General features: G+C 45.6%; 1 protein-coding gene across 4 annotated transcripts in view; it reads left to right on the forward strand.

The window, feature by feature from the left end:
* Positions 1 to 858: 858 nt before the first annotated feature.
* stxbp5a (syntaxin binding protein 5a (tomosyn)) overlaps positions 859 to 20,736 on the forward strand; it is a gene marked incomplete at both ends in the record, with an annotated part of 135,966 nt that continues 116,088 nt past the window's right edge. For all 4 annotated transcript variants that reach the window (XM_080790842.1, XM_080790843.1, XM_080790844.1 and 1 more), the window contains 2 exons: positions 859 to 996; positions 3,074 to 3,171. In XM_080790842.1, the coding sequence (XP_080646968.1) occupies positions 859 to 996; positions 3,074 to 3,171 (236 nt within the window). The remainder of the gene's footprint in view (positions 997 to 3,073; positions 3,172 to 20,736) is intronic.

The raw sequence follows: 20,736 nt of genomic DNA on the forward strand, positions 1-20,736 counted from the left end.
CTGGCATGCGTGCACACTTTTGTCAGTCTGCCTCGCCTGAGCCTCACCCATTGCTGCATCCCAACATTGCCAGGTGCAGTGGAGCAGAACCTGCTGTGGGGTAGGGAGGGAGGGAGAGAGAGGGGGGGGGGGGGGGGGGGAGTGACTTAGTGAGAGGGAGAGAGAGTAAGAGGGAGAGAGGGAGACTGACTTAGTGTGAGAGAGAGAGAGAGAGAGAGAGAGAGAGAGAGAGAGACTTAAGTCGTTTCTATTGCTGGGGTGGTCGATGCAAGCCAGGATTAGAGACGGGTGGCCAACAACAGACAGATAGTGGGATCTTGTGGCGGTGTGAGAGTGAGGCAGCCTCTCTCTGTCAGACAGACATCCGGGTGCTGAAATGCGCAAGAGCACCGCGGCGCTGCGTTTCCGCGTTGGCTGAGAGCGTCGAGCGGACGGACGGGAGGGGAGGAGGGACGCCCAGAGAGAGGAGGAGAGAGGAGAGGAGAGGAGAGAGAGAGAGGGAGCGAGCCACCGAGACGCAGTGGGACACCGACGCACCACCACGGCCATTCAGCTACCACACAAGAGACACACCGCCACAAAGGGAGCCCGACCCAGGTGGTTCGCGGCCAGAGCCTTTCAGCATGGAGACTGCGTTAGAAAACATGCTCTAAATATGCGAGATTTACAGAGGAAATCAGGAGAGAGAGAGAGCAATAGAGAGCAATAGAGAGACAGTGAGCGAGCGAGAGAGAGAGAGAGAGCGAGCGAGAGAGAGCGAGAGTGGTATCCCCCCCCCCCCCTATATCTTCTGCGGGTGATCTCAGTTTTGTGGTCCACACAGTCCTGTCCAACGTGTTTCTTCTTGGGGGGGTTAAAATGAAGAAGTTCAACATCAGGAAGGTACTGGACGGCTTGAAAGAGGTCTCCTCCTCAACGCCATCTGTCCAAGTGGGGCCACAGGAGAACCATATCGTCCAGGAGACCCTTCAGTCCGATCATTTTCAGCTCTGCAAGGTGGGGACAGATGATGTTTTATTTATTATTTTTTACTGCCTTTATTTAACACGTCTATAGCCCCGTTGTGTTACCCCCGTGTAGACTTGTACGTGTTGTGTTGTTACCTGCATACAGTTTTCACCGCACCACTTATCCCATTTCAAGATACAGCAGGTGCATTAAGTGCGCTCCCGCAGCTGCAATAAATTAGTCTATATCGACACTAATTGCTGAACGTTATTCTCTAGTCTAATTTCCCCCACGTATCTAATATTGTAATTATATCGCCCAGTGTTGTGATCGAGCATCCTATAGCCATGGGGACCATTGTGCATAGCCTTGATTAGGTCTATAGCTACAGTATGAATTGACAGCGCTCTGCATACAGTATATACCCAAGGCTTGGTCGCCAGCAGCATCCATCCAACCTTCAATGCGCATATGGCTAGTGCGTGCGTTTCGCGAGCAACGAACCAACCGAACGAACGACAATGACCATGCATGCACGAGCTATTCAATGATCGTCTTGATATTTAGATAATTTGTCTCTCATATTTGCCTCAAGATTACCCTGCAGTGATGTCAAACGTTGATTTGCAAACGGTGTTCCCTATAGTGTGTCACGCAACGAGACGGTGCATGCTCTTGTTGCGACCATATCGTTCATGAGAGCTCTCTTCGCATCATGAACTGTCATATAGCAGCGCGGGGTGGGCCATATATACAGCTCGCTGCCTCGCTTCTCTTGCATAATCTGCTCGGGTCTGGATTAACATTGTCATTCTTTGCTGGTTAAAAGGCAGCCAGAACACTATTTCCATCCCCGTATAGCACTCGAATCAATCTGATCCACACGGTTTACTTTACCCCCCATGCCCCATCACCATCGATCTACACAAGGGGGACTGCGACTCTGGAATGATCATGGCCTGCTTCTTTTTTTTTTTTAAAGAAGGAAATGCAGTGATGTGCCTTTCAAGAGAAATGGATGGTATTAATAAACAGAGCAGAGTGAGAGAGAGAGAGGCTACATTTGCATGCGAGGTGCGACTGCCTCTCTTCCACAATATAACGCAACACATCCCCAAAGGCACCGCTAGAGCTTTGTCCTGGCCCTCCGATTGATTACTCATCTCCTAAACTAAGCGTGTTAAAGCTGCTCTTCCCCCTATATGTGATTGTTTGTATATAGCCTGCTATCGGCCTGGCCTGCGCGTGCCATGCGGCGCATTACGTGATAGTGATAGCCTGTGGCGCTCAAAGCTGCTGCTATCCTAGTATCCACAGAAAGGAAAGGGGTTCATATCATATCCCTCGGGAAGGAGGACGTTAAACTAATCTTTTTACGCACTTCCACCGAATCGGTGATCAGAGTGTGTGTGTGTGTGTGTGTGTGTGTGTATTTGTATTTTATTTATTGTGTGTGTGTGTGTGTGTGTGTGTGTGTGTGTGTGTGTGTATTTGTATTTTATTTATTTTGTGTGTGTGTGTATTTTATTTATTTTGTGTGTGTGTGTGTGTGTGTGTGTGTGTGTTTTATGTTGTGTGTGTGTGTGTGTGTGTGTGTGTGTGTGTGTGTGTGACGGGCTACAGATGAAACCGTCATGATGCAATCATGCACACAGGTTGGTGGGTTGTATGACCCACCGTGCTCTTTGTCCGTGTTAATGCGTGAGAAGGGCAGGTGTCTGGGCTATGAGCTCATCTTACATAACGGGCAGCTCTAGTCCTCTGCTTTAGCTCTTAAGCAAACAAATCCAACAACCCACCAGCTGACTGTCATAAAGCAAGCGCTCCGCCCGTGAAGCCTGTATTGTGGTTTTAAGAAGGAAAAAAAACCATATTGGTGTATTTTATTCTCTGAGCTCAAATGTAATCTCGTCTGCATGTAGGATTTCGGAGGAAAGAGATGAGAGAGACCCACAATATTATAGAAGGGTTCATGGCTAGATTCTGTGGAGCCAAGAGTTAGTGTTAAATGGCACATTTCCTTCTCTGCGGGTGGCAAGTGACACATTGCTTAGAATCAAAATAATACCGTTGTCCTCTCTTAACGGCTCCACTTTCATTCTTCTGTCCTCACCGACTACACCAGACTGTTCGTCATGGCTTCCCCTATCAACCGTCGTCCATGGCCCATGATCCCGTGCAGAAGATCCTGGCCATCGGGACCCAGAGCGGGGCTCTCAGGCTGTATCCTTTCATTTTTTTCCCCCATTGATCTGCAACTTGTTAACGTGGCCCCTTTAACGCGTTCCAGAGAGGGTTGGCCTTCACAGGGCTTTAGCCTCTCCTCAGCAGCAGCAACAGCAGCAGCAGGTGGGTGTGTGAATGCCTAGTGTACTGTTATTGGTCAGATGGAAATGGTTGTTGTGGCTGTTTTGAAGCTATGGTCAAATAATGTACTTATCTTGCAAGGGATAGAAATGACCAGGCTGTCCAGGACGGAGGAGAGTCGAGCATGGTGCCACTTTGTGTTTGTTATGACATAATTCATGAAATTAAATGAAGGGACGCGAATAAGTAAGCATACCGGTACCTTATGAATCCCAATTGGTCCCCATATTGTTCTCTCTGAAAACACAGCCCACATCGTCCATCTATCACACACTCATTTTAGACTCCCCCACTAAATCTGTCTGTGTCTCCTCCTCGTATCCATGTCACCTGTGATGTAGGTGTGGTTATGGTCGCTCGTAGCGTCTTGCTAGCAATAGCAGGCTGTTGCTGTACACAAGCGGGGACGCCAGCTTGCAGCGAAACGGCACCGCGGGGAGTCGTATAGCTTCAGAGAACGCCTGCTTGTTTGCCTGTGTCAGGCTAGTTTTACAGTTCCTCCATGTGTCCCTCTCCTACAACCTCTGCCAGCTCATTATGGTGTGATGTAGAGCTGTCCGCTTGGCTCTCTCTCTCTCTCTCTCTCTCTCTCCTAAAACCCCCCTGCTGGCATCTGCGGCAGTGGCTCGTACGCACGTTCACCTGCATGGGACAGTGGGGGTAATAGCGGTAATCTTTTGATTGTTCTCTGACATTTCATCAAAGTCACCTGAGTTAGCTGTGGCAGTGCTCCTGTACAGTCATGTCTTTTTTTTTAAATTGTCTTACTATTCCATGTAGAAGAAATGCCGTAAAATGGTGAGTATCCAAGCTTATATATATATATACGAGATGGATATTGAAACGGCTTTGTTGGATTGAACTTGTCTGTCATGGTGGTTGGTTGGCACATGTCTCATATGTTCTTAAAGACTCCGCACAGTCAGCAGTATATATAGCTATATAGTCCTATAGCGTGAATCTCAGTCGGGATTATTGTACATTCTCTTGTAGATTATTCTCGGTTCAGCGAGATATGATATGGTTTCTGCTTTGAAGTTGAAAGCCAGCCCCGCGGTTAGGTATACGGTGTTGTGTGTGAGCGATGTGGATCAGATAGGGCCTTATCGGAGCCTGGTGAAGGTGAATGGGGAAGTCATCCATCCGTCCGTCCGTTTGGTTCTTTCTTTTTTCTTTGCGTGACTGACAGTTTTGGGCTGCCTCGTCTCGCCTTATCTGATAACGACGGCAACTAGGTACAGACGAGGGGGCCAAGTTGGAGTTATTATTATATACGACCTAGTACCAGAGCTCAACGCTGAGTTTACTGAGCATGTCATGTATTATTTTTTATCAAAGCATCATTGGCATGTCGATTTGGGGTGGGAAAAAAAGGTGCCTTTTAAAAAGGTGGCTGATTTCTTGATCCACTGTACCAGTAGTAGGCCTATATCATATCTTTTATGAATGAGTGTTGACAATTCACCAATAGTGTCTACTCTAAACACATATCAAAAGGTGGTTGTTTGCAATATGCCCATGTGGATGTGTAAATGAATAGGACTTTTACCACCCACCACATCACCTATATTGGTTTTATTGGTTGTTTTTACTTCATTCATCATTCTGTATCCTCATTGGCTCCTGACACATCCACGCCTTGGTACTAGTAGTTTTCCGTCCTCTAATGTCATTTGTAGTGTCTCATCATCCATTACATTTGGTGTGTGTGTGTGTGTGTGTGTGTGTGTGTGTGTGTGTGAGAGAGCGCACAAGTGTGTGTGTGAGAGCGCACAAGTGTGTGTGTGAGAGCGCACAAGTGTGTGTGTGTGTGAGAGCGCACGCGTGAGTGTGTGTGAGAGCGCACAAGTGTGTGTGTGTGTGTGTGAGAGCGCGCGCGTGAGTGTCTGTGAGACTGCATGGCATGTCCAGACATTTGGCTGCATCCCTTTCCCAGGGAGGATAACATGAATTAACAGATCAAGAGCCTTAGCCTATAGCAGCGAGGCAAAGCAGAGAGATTTTCAGCAGGACTAGGTGAAGTGTGTGGCGTGTGTGTGTGCGCGTGCATGTGTGTGTGTGTGTGTGTGTGTGTGTGTGTGTGTGTGTGTGTGTGTCTGTGTGTGTGTGTGTGTGTGTGTGTGTGTGTGTGCACGTGCGCCCGTCTTCTGAGCAGACGGCTGATCCCTCTAGCCGCCGTAAAGCCAATCACCTCTGTGATCCCCTCAAAACCGCCCTGGATTTGATCCGAGCCAGAATGGCTGTGCTAGACAGTTTGGAGAGCGCTTCCACTGTCCCTTTGGTTGGGTGTTGTCTGGATGAAGGACCGGAGGCCAGGTCAGGGTTCACATGCAGCGGGAGGAGAGAGAGAAGGAACATGTGGAGGTGAAGGAAGGGATGCATTGGGGAAGGAGAGCAGATGAGAGGAGAGGTATACAACGAGAGACAGAAAGAAAGATAGAGAGGCCATCCCCTACTTCAGGACCTAATGGCCAGGAATAGAAGGATTATTGATCTGTGTGGGGTAATGCACTGAGACAGATACACCTAACTGCACGCATGCATGGACGCGCACACACACACACACACACACACACACACACACACACACACACACACATGTGCACACACACACACACACACGCACGGACACACACATATGCGTACACACACGCACACACTGCTCTCTGTTGTTCCCTGCACAACATCTCCACTCCAGTAAGGCTTTCTCCGAAGAAGTTGTGAGCATTCGAAGTTCTGCTACGCAAGCAGTTCATGCATATTAGCCGTCCACGGGATTAGTGATGCGGTTTCGCTGATAAGCAGAATGAGTATATAGGTTATAAAGTGCTGAATGAAAAAAAAAAAATCCCCATCTATTGCTTTTAATATAAAGTGACATTGAAAAACTACGAATAATCTTTGGCGACATTAATGCAAGACTGAAAGGTAAGAAAATGCCTGGAGAAATAAGAGTTCCTGATGAGCCTGTTCTTTCATCCTTGACCAGTCTATGACTACGCCATTGCCTTCACTTTCCACTTTACTGTATCTAGTAACGCTATAGCTCCTCCCAAGATTGTGTGTGTGTGTGTGTGTGTGTGTGTGTGTGTGTGTGCGCGCGCGCACGTGTGCATGTGTGTGTGTGTGCACTGTGCATGCGTTGTGTTGGGTGGCCCGTGGCGGTGTACGGTTCACCCCTAGGAGAGATGGGTCTTTACCGGTGGTGTTCCAGGAAGATGGCAGTGCCATAACTCAGAGGCTCTCCCCGGGCCGTGATCTGGCCAGAAGCGGATCAATGGATCAAATCGTCGCTCCGTTTTCTGCCACATTATCTCATTGGCAGGCACACGGCGCTGACGGACTCACACTAATGGCACTATCCATACACATGCCGCCACACACACACACACACACACACACACACACACACACACACACATACTGTACGCATAAAGATACGTGTGGCTACACAGTTCTTGAGCTTAGTCCAGTTACCCTGGGTAAACATAGTACCTTTCCTTTCCTTTACAGTAGAATTCTCAGTATAGCTACTGTGTTATCAGTGGTAAATTTCTACACGCTTAGAGGTACAGTAGCCACTTGAACCCTATAACCACTTGAAGTCCCCCAGGGCTCCGTACCACACATTTGTTCACCACTCGACACCAAATTTCTTAACGAAAATAGCTTCACCAGCTCACCGTGTTGTGACAGACCGTAAGCTTGTCAAGTCCAATTTTATTCATAAAGCACATTTAAAAACAGCCGACAACTGACCAAAGTGCTGTACACCAAGAGAAACAAAACATAAAATATGTATATAAACTCATTGTGCAAAAAAATCTCACATATTATATAACACGTAACGATTATTTAAAAAAAACATCAGAAAAACACATAGTAGGGGCAGCAAAGTACAGAAAATGAAGGCACCAATACATTCGAAAACGAAGGGATCGGGTAGAAAGGTAAAAAACGGTCCAACCAATTGAGAATTTAAAAGGCCTGGGAGAATAGGTGTGTTTTTAGTCTGCTTTTAAAAATGTCCAATGAGGGAGCAGACCTAATAGTTATAGGGGTAGATTGTTCCACGACTTTGGAGCGGTGACCGAAAAGTCTCCTTTTGACTTAATCCCTTTTGGTGTTAGCATCATGTTATGCTTTAGCTATTGAAAAATAGCAGATCTACGAGCTTGTTGTAGGTCTGCTATTTTTGAAAAATCGAAGAACGACTGACATAGAAACTTTTCCAGAAAACTGTCAGGATGTAGAAGACATTTTTAGAATCTGATCTCGGGTCAGAATGGGTTCAGCTTGGTGCGTGGAACCTTGAGGAGCCTCTGATCAGTTGACCTATCAGTGGCCGGCTATATGGTTGTCCATGGAAGCAGCTCACAGATGTAGGTTGGTGCCAGCCCATGGTGGGCTTTATAAGCAAATAACATTTTAAAGAGTATTCTAAATTTGACTGGGAGCCAGTGGAGGGAGGCCAGGACGGGAGTAATGTGCTCCCACCTTCTGGTCCCAGTCAGGAGTCTAGCTGCAGCGTTCTGGACACGCTGCAGTCTAGAGAGGGAGGCACTTGAAATTCCGGATCGGCTTTTTTCACCTGAATGTTTACATTCAGTACAATAGTGTTTATATGGCTTTTTCGAGCCAAGAACCCCCAAAGTGGCATTTGGCAGTGGTGGACCCCCATCTGAAAAGGTTTAGAGCCAGAGAGACCCCCCTTCCAGAATAAAAATTTAATTCTTTTTTTTTAATTATATTCCCCTCAAAATGTTCAAAAATAGCAGACGTACAAGCTACATGTGCTATTTTTGAGAACCACTGTTCTAAATTCTCCGAGGATTTTTATTGTGTGTTCACAAATACACTCAAGCTCTGTACGTGCACCCTCGCATTGACATACGTGCACATACACACGTCTTAGTGTGCACATACATACATACGCCTTGTGACGGGTCGTGCAGTCGTAGATATCGACCACGGATCGTTCTGTTATTTAACTGCTGTCTTTACTGAGTTGGCCACTGTGTGCTCCTTGTTCTGTCTGCGACGATAAACTTAACTACATCCAGGAACTGGACTGAGGGGTGTACTTAATTAACACAAACGTGTGTACATTGTAAAGATATTTGTTCAGTTAGTGTGAGTAATTGTTGGGATTTCTGTGTTGTTTTTTATATTGTTTATAGAGGGACAGACAGTAGGCTGACAGGAAATGGGGGAGAGAGATGGGGTAGTAGTGACATGCAGTTAAAGGCCGTCGGGATCGGGAGTCGAACCCGCGGCCACACTGCCAGACTCGGACTACCGGCCAAGGTGCCTGGACCGCTGAGCCACGGCCCAGGCTGGGATTTCTGTGTTTTAATACAAGACGGTATGAGCAGGAAAACGGCACATTAACGCACGCTATGCCAAGCATTTCAAGATGAGCATGCATGCTAATAAGCTACTGATCAGATTTGTTTTTGTTTTGTTCACGTCGTATTTCCTAATATTTCATGCTCCTCGGTTAATTTTACCCTTAGTGATTTTGGCAAATCAGAAGCTATTATAATGACTATGAATATTTTTTTGCGTGCTTTGTGAGCCTGTGTCTGAAGGCATAATATTATAGTGCCTATAGCAGTGTTCTATAATACTGTACATACAGTATATGCTTATAATGAAGATAATTAATTGGGATTATAATGAGGAGAATGATGTTCTTTGGCTGTGGTAATGTTCAGTGGGCACTGAACTCTCGCTGTAGTGCAGAGGTTAAAGAGGGAGCGATCTGCTTCCAGATAACAGATTGGGTTATTTATCTAGCCCCCCCATTCCTTCCATAGTCCTCTCCATATTGCTGTCTATATTCAAGAGATAACCATTTTAGATGGCACTCCTCCGTACTGTGTGTGTGTGTGTGTGTGTGTGTGTGTGTGTGTGTGTGTGTGTGTGTGTGTGTGTGTGTGTGTGTGTGTGTGTGTGTGTGTGTGTGTGTGTGTGTGTGTGTGTGTGTGTGTGTGTGTGTGTGTGTGTGATATGCGTGCGTGTCCTTAGTTACATAATGCACTGGAGCTCGGATCAGCAAAGACAAGGCTGAATGAGACAGCAACACTCATCAAAGGAGCTTGGCTGCTGCTGCCTCCAGTGCGTGCGTGCGTGCGTGCGTGCGTGCGTGCATGTGTGTTTGTTTGTTACACTCACACGCACGTGTGTATGACATCTACTGTAAGTGTGTACATGATTAAATTAATATACAACATATGCAAACCATGCTATGTCTTTGCCTCGGGCCATGCTTGACTGGAGTGGGCTGCTGCAGTGACATGCATGGCTATACATGTGGATGAATTCTGCAATTAAGTGTCTCGTTTTGTGTAAAAATGGGGAAAAATGCGGTTCGTGTCGATTGGCCAATGTGAATGCCGGCAAATCACGTCTGGAAGGAAGCGTGATTCAGAAAGTACAAATTTAAGGGGGATTATCATCTTATCACAGCTGACCTAATTTCACTCCTCAGTCACACAACTGGCACTGCAGGGGTTTGGGGAAGTATGGAGGAGGGGAGGACGGCAGAAATGAACAGCTCGCCCTGTTGAACGTTGTGTGTGTACTGTGTGTGTGTGTGTGTGTGTGTGTGTGTGTGTGTGTGTGTGTGTGCGCGCGCCTGTGTGCGTGTGTGTGTGTGTGTGTGTGTGTGTGCGCGCGTGCATGAGCATTTGTGTGGTGTAACGATTTCTGGCGGGGTAGAAGTTGTACCTGCCAAATTACGTTTCTTTTTAGTTTTCTGGACAGAGCGTTCTGGGTCAACGGTAAGGTCGCTAGGAAGCCAGTAAGTTGTGACTATGATGTCACCGCGCTGCAGATCAACTGCACTCCTCTGCCATTACGGTTTTGTTGGCTTGCCTCTGTGCGCGAGTGCATCTGTCAGTGTGATTTACAGTATGTATCATTCTGCACCCGCGTGACGTAGTCAAAGACTCTAAATCAAAAGCCACTTTTGCACTTGGTCCATCTTGAGAAGTGCTGAGTCCTCTCGATATGCCACCAGCCCCACTAGTTGTCCTTAACGGGGAATTGAATCATGGATGGAGCGACAGCTGCTGTGGCCAGCAGTGTTAACTAAGACTAAAGTCGACTTAAGGCTTTTCAGAAGATTGAATAGGAGTAAGACTAAATGGTGTGTTATTCAAAAGACTAAGACTAAATCAAAACATTGTGAAAAATGTAGCACTGGTGGGCCAGTAATATGACCCTTGCAACTAGTCACACGTTTAACTCAGTTTTAAGGTCAACGGCACCAATGCAACTCCTTGCAACTGCCATTGGGCGTGAATGCGTTGGTCAGACACACTAACAGTCCGGCAGGCATTAATCCGACAACATCGGACAACATCCCAACATGTGTGGCCGGGTTACAACTAATCCGTGGCCGGGTTAAAACTCACCCGTGGCTCACGACATGCGTGGCAGGTTAAAACTCACCCGTGGCTTCCTGTGAGGTTAGGTTAGGGTCTGGGTTTTGGGTTTAGGGTGTCGGAACTAATGCCTGTCGGACCAAACACGCATTTGCGTGGTTGACCGCAAAACTGTATTGTTGCAAGGAGTTGCACCTGGGCTTAAAAAGCTGAGCAAGCGTTTGACCAATGGCAGTCCAATGGCCGCAGTGGCATCTAATGCCATGAGTAAGATGAACAGAGTTGGATTGAGCTCATAGTAGCAGAATTCAGTAGGTGTGGGGCTGAAGACAAAAAGCACCAACTGGCCGTGGGTTTTGTGGGGATTGTACAGTACTGTACATCACGCAACTGGGGCCGCTTTGCTCTTATGTCATATTTGGGCGGAAGCACTGTTTCCCCCTGCTATTACTTAATTTGCTCTTTGGCCTGTGTCTCTCTGTTGTGTGTGTGCGTGTGCGTGTGCGTGTGCGTGTGTGTGTGCGTGTGCGTGCGTGCGCCATATGACTGAGGGCCATGTGTGACTCACCAGTTCACTAATGGAAAGGTTTCCATGAGAGATTCACTATCGTTTCTACACTCAGGTAGAAAAATGGTATACAGCATACGCACGCACGTGCGCAGACACGTGCACACACAGAGACGGGCAGGAGGCCATTCAGGATTTCTTTTAACTCTAATGCGGTGTGTTATTGGAGGACAAGAAATCTTGATGACCTGAGGAGATGGAGGCTAACGGCAGACTGATGGGATAGAGTGTTATTGTTATGTACAGGCTGTGTTGTAAACCCTGGGCAGTGGGCAGGACTGACTGTACTCTACTGTACTGTACCGTACTGTAGCAGGAGAGAATTCATCACCGGAGCCTACTGTGTTCTCTGCAGTGCAGATTTTCATTTCGCATTATTTTTCCTCTGCTCCGTACACCCTGCCGCGGTACAGGTAGAGGGTGTGTCCACAGACGCGCGCGCGTGCGTGCGTGTGTGTGTGTTGTGTGCTTGACGTGTGCATGTGCATGATGGAGAGCAGTGACCGTGCACTGCTACCTGAAGCTGGAGAGGTCTCCTACCTGTGCACTAATTACTCTCGACAGACGGCAAATCACGCTCGACTGGCTAATCGTAAATTACATATTGTCGTGTGGGCTAGTATAGCGAGTGAGTAGAAGGGCACAGATTTGTATACACGCAGGCACACAGACACCCGCAGGCACGCACACACACACGCACACACACACACACACACACACACACACACACACACACACACACACACACACACACACTGTCTGTCTGTCTGTCTGTCTGTCTGTCTGTCTGTCTGTCTGTCTGTCTGTCTGTCTGTCTGTCTGTCTGTCCAGCTGTCCCTAGTTATCGCAGGCCTCAGCCTTAATCTGCGTCTGTCCCAATGCCTCAAACGTCCAACCACGCCCCACGACTTGTGCAGTGGACGGAAGCCCCCCCCCCCCCCCCCCCCAGCGAGGCCTGCTTAGTGGTCCCATATCTCAGCATCTGTCCCGGTGTAATTAATGTGTGGCTATTACAGAGCGCAGTGCGCATGTGTCGAGAAGAGCGGATTGTGACTGACAGAGACATATCGGGTGGGCCACTGAACTCTGCTCACCATGGCTCTATAGTGACTTGAGTCAAATGGGCAACATGAGACCAATTCTGTGGCCCCTGGATCAGCATTTTCGTCACATTGACCGTGGCTTAGAGCACCAGTAATATTTACACAGGGTCTTTACGGTGCCGTGTTAATCCTAGTGATGAAAATGATGATATACTGTAGGGGCGGCAGTGGCTCAGGAGGAGCAGTAGAGTAGCCTTTTGGGCCTTTGGGGAATTGTGATTGGTCCCTGACCAGCCGAACCAGAGCAGGCTCCTTTCCCATAACAGCGGTTGTTTTAAGCTGAGTTTGCTAGTATAGAGACATGATTGTGTTTTTGGGAGAAAAAAAAACATGTTATGTCCAGTCACACTATACTGAACCCGAGATTTTTACTATGTTAAAATAACAATTGAATACATTTTTGTATCAATACGCAACTTGGAAAAACGTGTTTTTGTCCAACTTGTAACAGCAACCAATGGCCGCTGGAAGAGGGGTATAGGACTGTGGGCGGGATGAAAGGTGAATTGGAAAGGTTCCCGGTTCGGAATAATCATAGATGTCCACCTAATGCATCTGGTGACATATCTGAATTCAATCACAACTGGGTGGAAACGATTCGTAAATAAAATAAAATAAAATGACGGCATCGCAAAACTTCAGGGCCGTCCTTCGTAGTGGGACGATGGCATCAGGGTATTGGTTTTCAAAGCAGTGGGCGTACTGTAGGTTTGTTGGCGCTCGTTTTCTCCGCCGTCCAATTCCACACATTGAATTTAGATTTCCCCAGACGTGTCGGAAGGCGGAGATCGTTTGGCTAAGTGTCCTTCAGCAAGACACTAAACCCCTAACTGCTCCCGACGTGCAGGTTGGTGAGCCTCGCATGGTTGCCTCTCTGCCGTCAGTCAGTGAAAGCGAATGTGCGTGTGAAATGTAAAGCGCTTTGCATAAAGGCGCAATATAAATGCAACCATTTGCCATTCACGAGGACGTCTGTGACATAGAACCCACAGCGTGTTGTCACAAATCTGCCCCCGAAACGTCACGTAATCTATAGCGTTAGCTACTGCGTTGGATGCCATACGTGTTGACACAGGCCTGCTGCTCTGCCACATAGCAGAAAGTGACACCAAGTGACGACTTGGTGATTTATGACAGGGTTTGTCGGCCACAACTGCTTTCTCAGCATTGCTGGGACCAGTCACCTGCACCGTGTACCTATTGATTCACTCATATTAGTCACTGGTCAATAGGCTTCTGTAGTGTCACTAGGCTCTGAAGACCAGCCGTATGACCACTGTACAGATAGAATGCCACCCACAGGTCCCTTTTACCACTAAAGGACCACTTCACCACTTTCCAGACTATCTTCATATAATTGGTCCTCGCCTGGTAATGATCATGATACAATAGCACCATTTCTTTCTACTCGGGTCTGTAGGTGCGTTTCCATCAAGCCCTGATTTAGCGCATTTAGGCTTTTGCGCATAAATTCCTGCATGGAAACACCTCAAAATGTGAATATTTGCCTCTGAGATGTAATGGGGTAGAAACACAAGTGTTGGAAATTGGAAACGCGTAAGTAAGTAAGTAAATAATACCTAAAATACCTACTTAAGTAAAGTACTAGTACTTACTTTACACCACATGTGAATACATTTTTATAAACACTAATAGAAACTGCAGGCTTTCTATTCCTGAAAAGTTGCAGTACGAAAATGGAAGCCATCGTTGTTACGATAATAAAAATATAAATATAAAAACAATATCTGCCTGTCACTGGGTTTCTGAACTGGCCATGCAGCCCTCCTGTGAGACACAGACCGAGGAGAAAACAATTGTGGTATTTTATCATGAACATTAGTGAGGATAGGTTGAAAAGTGGTGAAGTGGTCCTTTAACCACTTAAGCCCTATTTTATATTGTATCATTACGATGGTGTTGTGCTGCGAAAATAGCCGACATAGAAGCGCATAACACGTTGCGAGCTTGCACATCTTCACTCTTACGGAACATTTAGAAAATGTCTGAAGAAATCCTAATAATGTAATGCCTATAATGACATCAACCCAAAAAAGGGGCCCGCCGGTTTAAATGAGCCCACACACTCTGTGCAAGGTCTGTTTACGACCACAGCGAACGGCCATCTGATTCCAGGAGTGGTTACATGTGCGGACCCGAGGGACCTCCGTGGCTCCTATTGATTTCAAATAGCGCTTCATTTGTAAGTCCAATGCATTCATTATCATGCATATCATCATCATCATCAGTGTCCCCGTCTTCCCGAGAAGATGCTAGTACTGCTCGTCAAACTATATCCACATATAAGCCTTCCTTCCTTTAGTTTGAAACGGGAGGCTTTTCCAGGAAAGCACATGATCGCCATAATATGCGACATTATACACGGAACATGCAGGTTCCTTTTTATACTCGCAGTTAACTCATTTTGCCGTCATCGCCTCCATCTGGTGACTGAATCTATACTCGTAGAACGCCTCTGTTTACTTCAACGTTAACCGTCTTTTTTTTTTTTAAAGCTGTTTCATTCGGAAAACACAGAAACACAGAAACACAGAAAAAGTGAAAGATCGCTATGTACAGTAACAAGTCCCACGAATGTTATTTAATTCACCCAAAACATACATTTTGTACGCAAATCAAGCTTGTTTTGACCCAAAACGCAGCCTGGAAGAAGAACCCGAGATATTAGGATTCTAAAAACTCGTTCCCATAGACAGCATAAGCCAGCTGTCTATTATTCTTTTTTTCTTTCATCTCACTTGCAGTCCTTTCCCTGAACCTTCTATCCAGCCCCTAGGATGACCCCAGGCCACCACTCAAAGACCACATTTTAGGGTTCCCAGAAATGAATGTAGGTGCACAAATGAACTCAAACCGAGTAAAGGTCAATGCTCCCTCCTGGGGTAATTTTAGGGCCTAGGACCTTTAGTGTGAAAGCGTAATCAATATATTAAAAAAGACGTCCAAAGACCATCTCGGCGTCGAGGTGCCCAAGCAGGTAAAGGCGTCAACAGACGATCTCGGTGGGCAATGAGTCTGTTTCAACATTGAGGATGTTATTGTGTATACTGACACCACTGACAGAGGTGCACGGCAGGCTGATTGCTAATCAGGCTGATTGCTGAATGCCACTGCCCCCAGTGGATCGTGTCCTTTGGTGATATGTCATGCTTATCAAAATGACACAAAGTCATTGTGTGATGCGTGCCATCGAGTATCGCCGTCACGCACTGCATTGTAAATGGCAGCGTCACAGCGCTAGTTTCATGAGATTGAGTTTGAATACGTGTCTGAGGTTCATTGATTTTGATGTGATTTGATTATTAAAGAACACTTTGGGGGGGGAAATCGACCTACAGTACCTGTATAGAAATATTATTGGATTACATAACTCTGAAATCGTTGCTAATTATATACTATACTGTATATACCTGCTTTAGTTTTTTAACTTACTCTATTTAAAACGTGTCATGGACAAATTATAATTTTCTTTGTGGTCACGTGAAAAACAAGGAAGGAACCTAGAATATTTGTTGTGCCTTTTGGTTTCGTTTTGTCACAGCGATGACTCCGGACAGTTTTTATTATCAGATTTTGTTCAAGCTTGGCAGATGAGTGAGGGTTCCAATTGGTAATGATTTTCTTTAGAATCGTTTAAAAAGGTCAAGTTCATAGGTCAAAGGTTAGCCCAATGCTTTGTGTGTTGGTTGAAACGGGGATTATCAGATACATTTGTGGAATGAGAAACGCCTATGATGAATTGGGATATTTGTCTGACAGCATTTAAAGCCAAAACCACACCAAAGAGTCGTTGGGACAAAACCGTTTTTAAGGTAGAACACACCAATGCAACTCATTGTTTTACCTTAAAAAACTGTTTTGACCCAACCCGACCCTTTGGTGTGGTTTGGGCTTAAGAGGCACTGATTGTGAATAGGTTTCTCATTTTAATATTAATAATAATACAGATTTTTTTATAGTGCTTTTGTTTGTGTCATGAGCACATCAACAGAGAACGCTAATGCAGCGATATAGCGACGCAATTTGTGAATTTGCGTGAATGAGGCATCATCGTTCCATCGAGCCGACATGCACAATAGCGGCATCCTCCTGACTCTTGACATCAATAGAACGTAACCTTGATTAAGTAGGATTGGTAACTATAACGGCACCCTATTGTTCATGTGGCCGCCATAATGACGCAGTGTAACAACGGTGATGCAGCGTGACTCGAGTGTTTAGGAGTGACAGCGTGTCGAGGCATTACTGTGTTGTTAGCTTGACGTTATCCCTGTGGTGGTTGTTGGAGAGGCAGTGTGAAGGTTTTGTCACTTCACCTAATGTGCTACCTGGCCTTCTCCCCTGGCCTTTGGGTTCTCACACATTTTCATGTCAAGGAGCCCCATCTGTTTATGCCATGGGGACCTCCGTACGAGATTTGTGTTATCGAAATGTTTAGAAATGATAATTTCTCCTTTTTTTTTTACCTCTATATGCATGGGTTTAAAGGGTGATGAACTGATTTTGATGCTATACATTTAGCCCCCAAGGACCCCTACTTTGAGAACTATTGAACTATCGATGACAGAACTGCAGTCTCGGCAGGGCATTTTCTCTGCCGTGACCCTAATTTATGCTTTGGTTGGTTGGTGAGTCTTGTTTGAGCGACACTTTCCACGACACACTTTGTCGCCGAAGCATAAATCAGGCGTTTGGACTCTCTGTTTCCCACATGCTGCTGCTGCTCCTCCTCTTCCATCTCACACCTCTCTCGCTTCAATGCAGTGATGCAAATAGCCTGCATCCTGCATCCTTTAGTTTAGACTCACTACATTGAGATTGAGATTCAATTTATTGCCAATGTACAGTACAAGTAATCATTATGTCACCCTCCGGGGATCATGGGATGCAATACTGTACTCAGTACTGTACTCTAACGTTGTTGAAGTAGGACTCAGGTCCCGGGTCCCATTACATTGAAAACCTATTGACATTGTTGCACTTGTCATGCCAGCAGTGGTGGAAAAAGTAGTCACATTCTTTTTAGTAAAAGTATCGAGCAGTAAAAGTCCAGAATTTAAAATGTACTTGAGTAAAAGTACACAAGTATTGTCATCAAAATGTGCTTACGGTACCAAAAGTAAAAGTACTCATTATGCAGAATGTCCCATTCTGAGTTTTCAAATTCAACATCTTTTGAAATGAGCAGATCTACAAGCTCACAGTGCATGACGTAGTGTGAGCTTGTAGATCGGCTCTTCTAAATCTAAAAAAGTAACTACAGTAACTCAAGTTTTCCAATGATTGTAGTGGAGTAAAAGTAAAAGTACAATAATTGCCTCTGACATGTAGTGGAGTGGAAGTGTTGGGAATTGGAAACACGCGAGTAAAGTAAAAACAATACCTTTTATATTGTACTTAAGTACAGTACTTGAGAGCGAATGTATAGTTACTTACTCCACTGGACGCCAGCTGATCTGCCCATGCCAAACCAACCTTGACTGCTGTTCCTAGAACACTGCAGTGCCTAAGGTAGACACATAGACACAGAACACTCTTACTCACACGTCCACATTCCACACACGGTTACACCAGTGCCTTTAATTTGGTGCTTTTTGTGAACATTCTAAAACCTTTAATGTGATAAAAACACAGGCTCTGCACTGCAGCAGCAGCAACAGCAAGTACAGTCATACAATACAGTGGCATGTGTTGGCAGAATTACATGAAACATTTCTAAACCGATATCGTTTTCCAATCTTGTACCGTGATCTGCATCTTTTATTTTTATTCTTTGCGGGGGCTTTTTGCCTTTATTGATAGTTCTACAGTAGGTTGAGAGAGAGATGGGGGGGGACGGGGACGACACACGTAGCAAAGGACTTGAACCTGCAAGACGCTAGTCTAGTAATTTTTGTCTCCACTCCTTACCTCATGCTTTGTCTATCGCCTAGAAGACTTTCACATTTCGCATTTGTCGTTTTGCCCGAGGTCATCCATTCAAGGGCAGTGTCATCAGCCCAACCCCTCAGATATAATCGGCTCATCACGTACCCATGACCTTGAACCTCGGGACTGTTTAGTCACAGGGATGATGATCAAATAGCATCGCTGGCAGTTGATCAATGCAGCCACCGTGGCGTGGCCATGGGTGACATGCTGGAATCCGTCGTGCAGCAAGCTTGCACTAATTGGTCACCTACTGCTATATAGCAGCACTAGGTTACTAGCTGAGTACAGTTATCACCTTTTATCACACTTATCTATAGTACTATACTAAATTATGTATCTATTGCCTGTGTGAGTGTTCTGATTTGTTTGTGTTTTAACCCATTCTGGGCGCAAACCCCTGTTGGTGTTTTAAGCATTATGTTATACTTTAGCTATTAAAAAAATAGCAGATCTACAAGTTTATAGCGCGGCACTTGTAGATCTGCTACTTTTTGAAAAAATCGTGAAAATGTGGCACAAATCTTTGAATATATACTGGTATATTCTTTCAAAGCAAACGTTTTTAAATCAAATCTTTGCTTCTGGGGGGGTCCCTGCTGGAACAACATATTTTCAGATGGGGATCGGCGGCCAATTGCATATATTTTTGGGCGTTTCTTGACATGAAAAAGTTTGAGAACGACTGACATAGAAACATGGGTTTTTCAGAAAACTGTCAGGATTTAGAAGGCATTTGTAGAATCGTCCTCAGGTCTAAATGGGTTAAGCATACAGTACAGATATGATCTACAGTATACAGTAGTGCTATTATGTGTGTGTGTGTGTGTGTGTGTGTGTGCGCTCTGAGCTACTATGTGTGCGTGTGCTGGTCTTTATGTGTGGTGAGATGATCCCTAGGCCTTGTACATGTGCACATTCAGTATATGTTTCCACCTCTGTTCCCCCTCTGCTGTACTGTAGCAGACAGACATAACATTGTTCCGTGTTTGTTTTATTGCCTGAAATAATATGTTGGTGCTCATGTCCCGCATGTGGAATTAACACAATCCGGGGCCATTCTATTTCATGCTGCTTTACCTTCATTGCTAAAAGCTCATTTCTAAATGTGAAACCAAACCAGCGCCAGCTGGTGAGCATTAGCATGGCTGTGTCAGCCTCCTGTGCTACAATAATGCCTATAAACAAATATAGAATGCTATTTTGTTATGCAGCTAATTGTACTTACAGGCATAACATAGTTGTCCTATACACATGGTACAGTATTACAGTACATACAGTAGGTTATCTATTTGACTAGCTTTACTCTTAATCACTTTAACCCTAGCCTGGGGTTCCTATTTATTAGATTTAGTTTATACTTACGTTTTTATCCCATTATCTTTGTAACCCATTTTTCACCCTGTGCCAATATTGCCTAAGCTGTAATCCTGGGCGCTAAACTCTCCCTCTGCTAACCTGGGGAGAGCCCAGAACTGAGCCCATACATGAGGAGTGAGCAGGCCGCTTCTTATCACCTGAGATAGCAGATGTGTTTTCTTTTGTGAGGGGACATGGAGAGAACGTGCAAGCTCCACACAGAAAGGTCCTTTCGCCAACCCCCAAATAGGGTATGGGCGCTGGTGATGCGGAGGAGAGAACACTCCCCCCAGTGCCCACAGCGTCCCCAGCGGGAATCGAACCCGCAACCTTCTAGCTGTGAGCTGGGGTTCCTATTGTTGTTGTAGGTGGACATGATATATATTTTCCATAAAGATTTCAGCATTTCTTCAAAGTATATTGGGCTTATAAGTGCATTATACTGTACAGTAGACGGTTGCAAAGGTGCATTTAACCAGCCTGATGACTCAATTATTACTACTGCCACAGCAACTGAAGGCTTGTAACAAGGCTGGCTTGACAAAATGGCTAAATGCTAAATCCTCCTATGGTAGAAATAGACTGAATGTGGATTTTCTATTTTCACCGTAATGTTTGGATAAATAATAGTATAGTATTCTCATAGGTAAGTTGATTTTCAAGAATATGCAGCACAAAGTCACAGTAGATGGGGTGGATAGAAGGGTGATTTAGCCTGTCAATCTGCCTAATCCTGTGTCTTGCAGTGGTGGAGAAAAAAAACAACCCTACAGTGTGTGTTGAGGACCAAGAATATGCTGTATCGAATGATCTAGCCTTCCCTTCCCTTTTTAGCCAGCTTTGAATGATCGCTTTTTTTTCCTTTTTTTTTACAACAAATGCAGCTGAACTCAGCAGGATTACGGCCCTGTCTGTCTCGGTATATCCGCCAATCGCGGCCGCCTCACTCAATCGACAACCTATCCGATGGGGCGGCTATAAGTTGCCATGGCGCCTCGAACCGGCCATGGCGTGGCATCACAGGAGGCAGATTTTGCTGGGTTTGAAACAT

This window comes from Protomyctophum bolini, assembly GCF_963924005.1.
Source record: "Protomyctophum bolini genome assembly, chromosome: 19".
Taxonomy (NCBI): Eukaryota; Metazoa; Chordata; class Actinopteri; order Myctophiformes; family Myctophidae; genus Protomyctophum; species Protomyctophum bolini.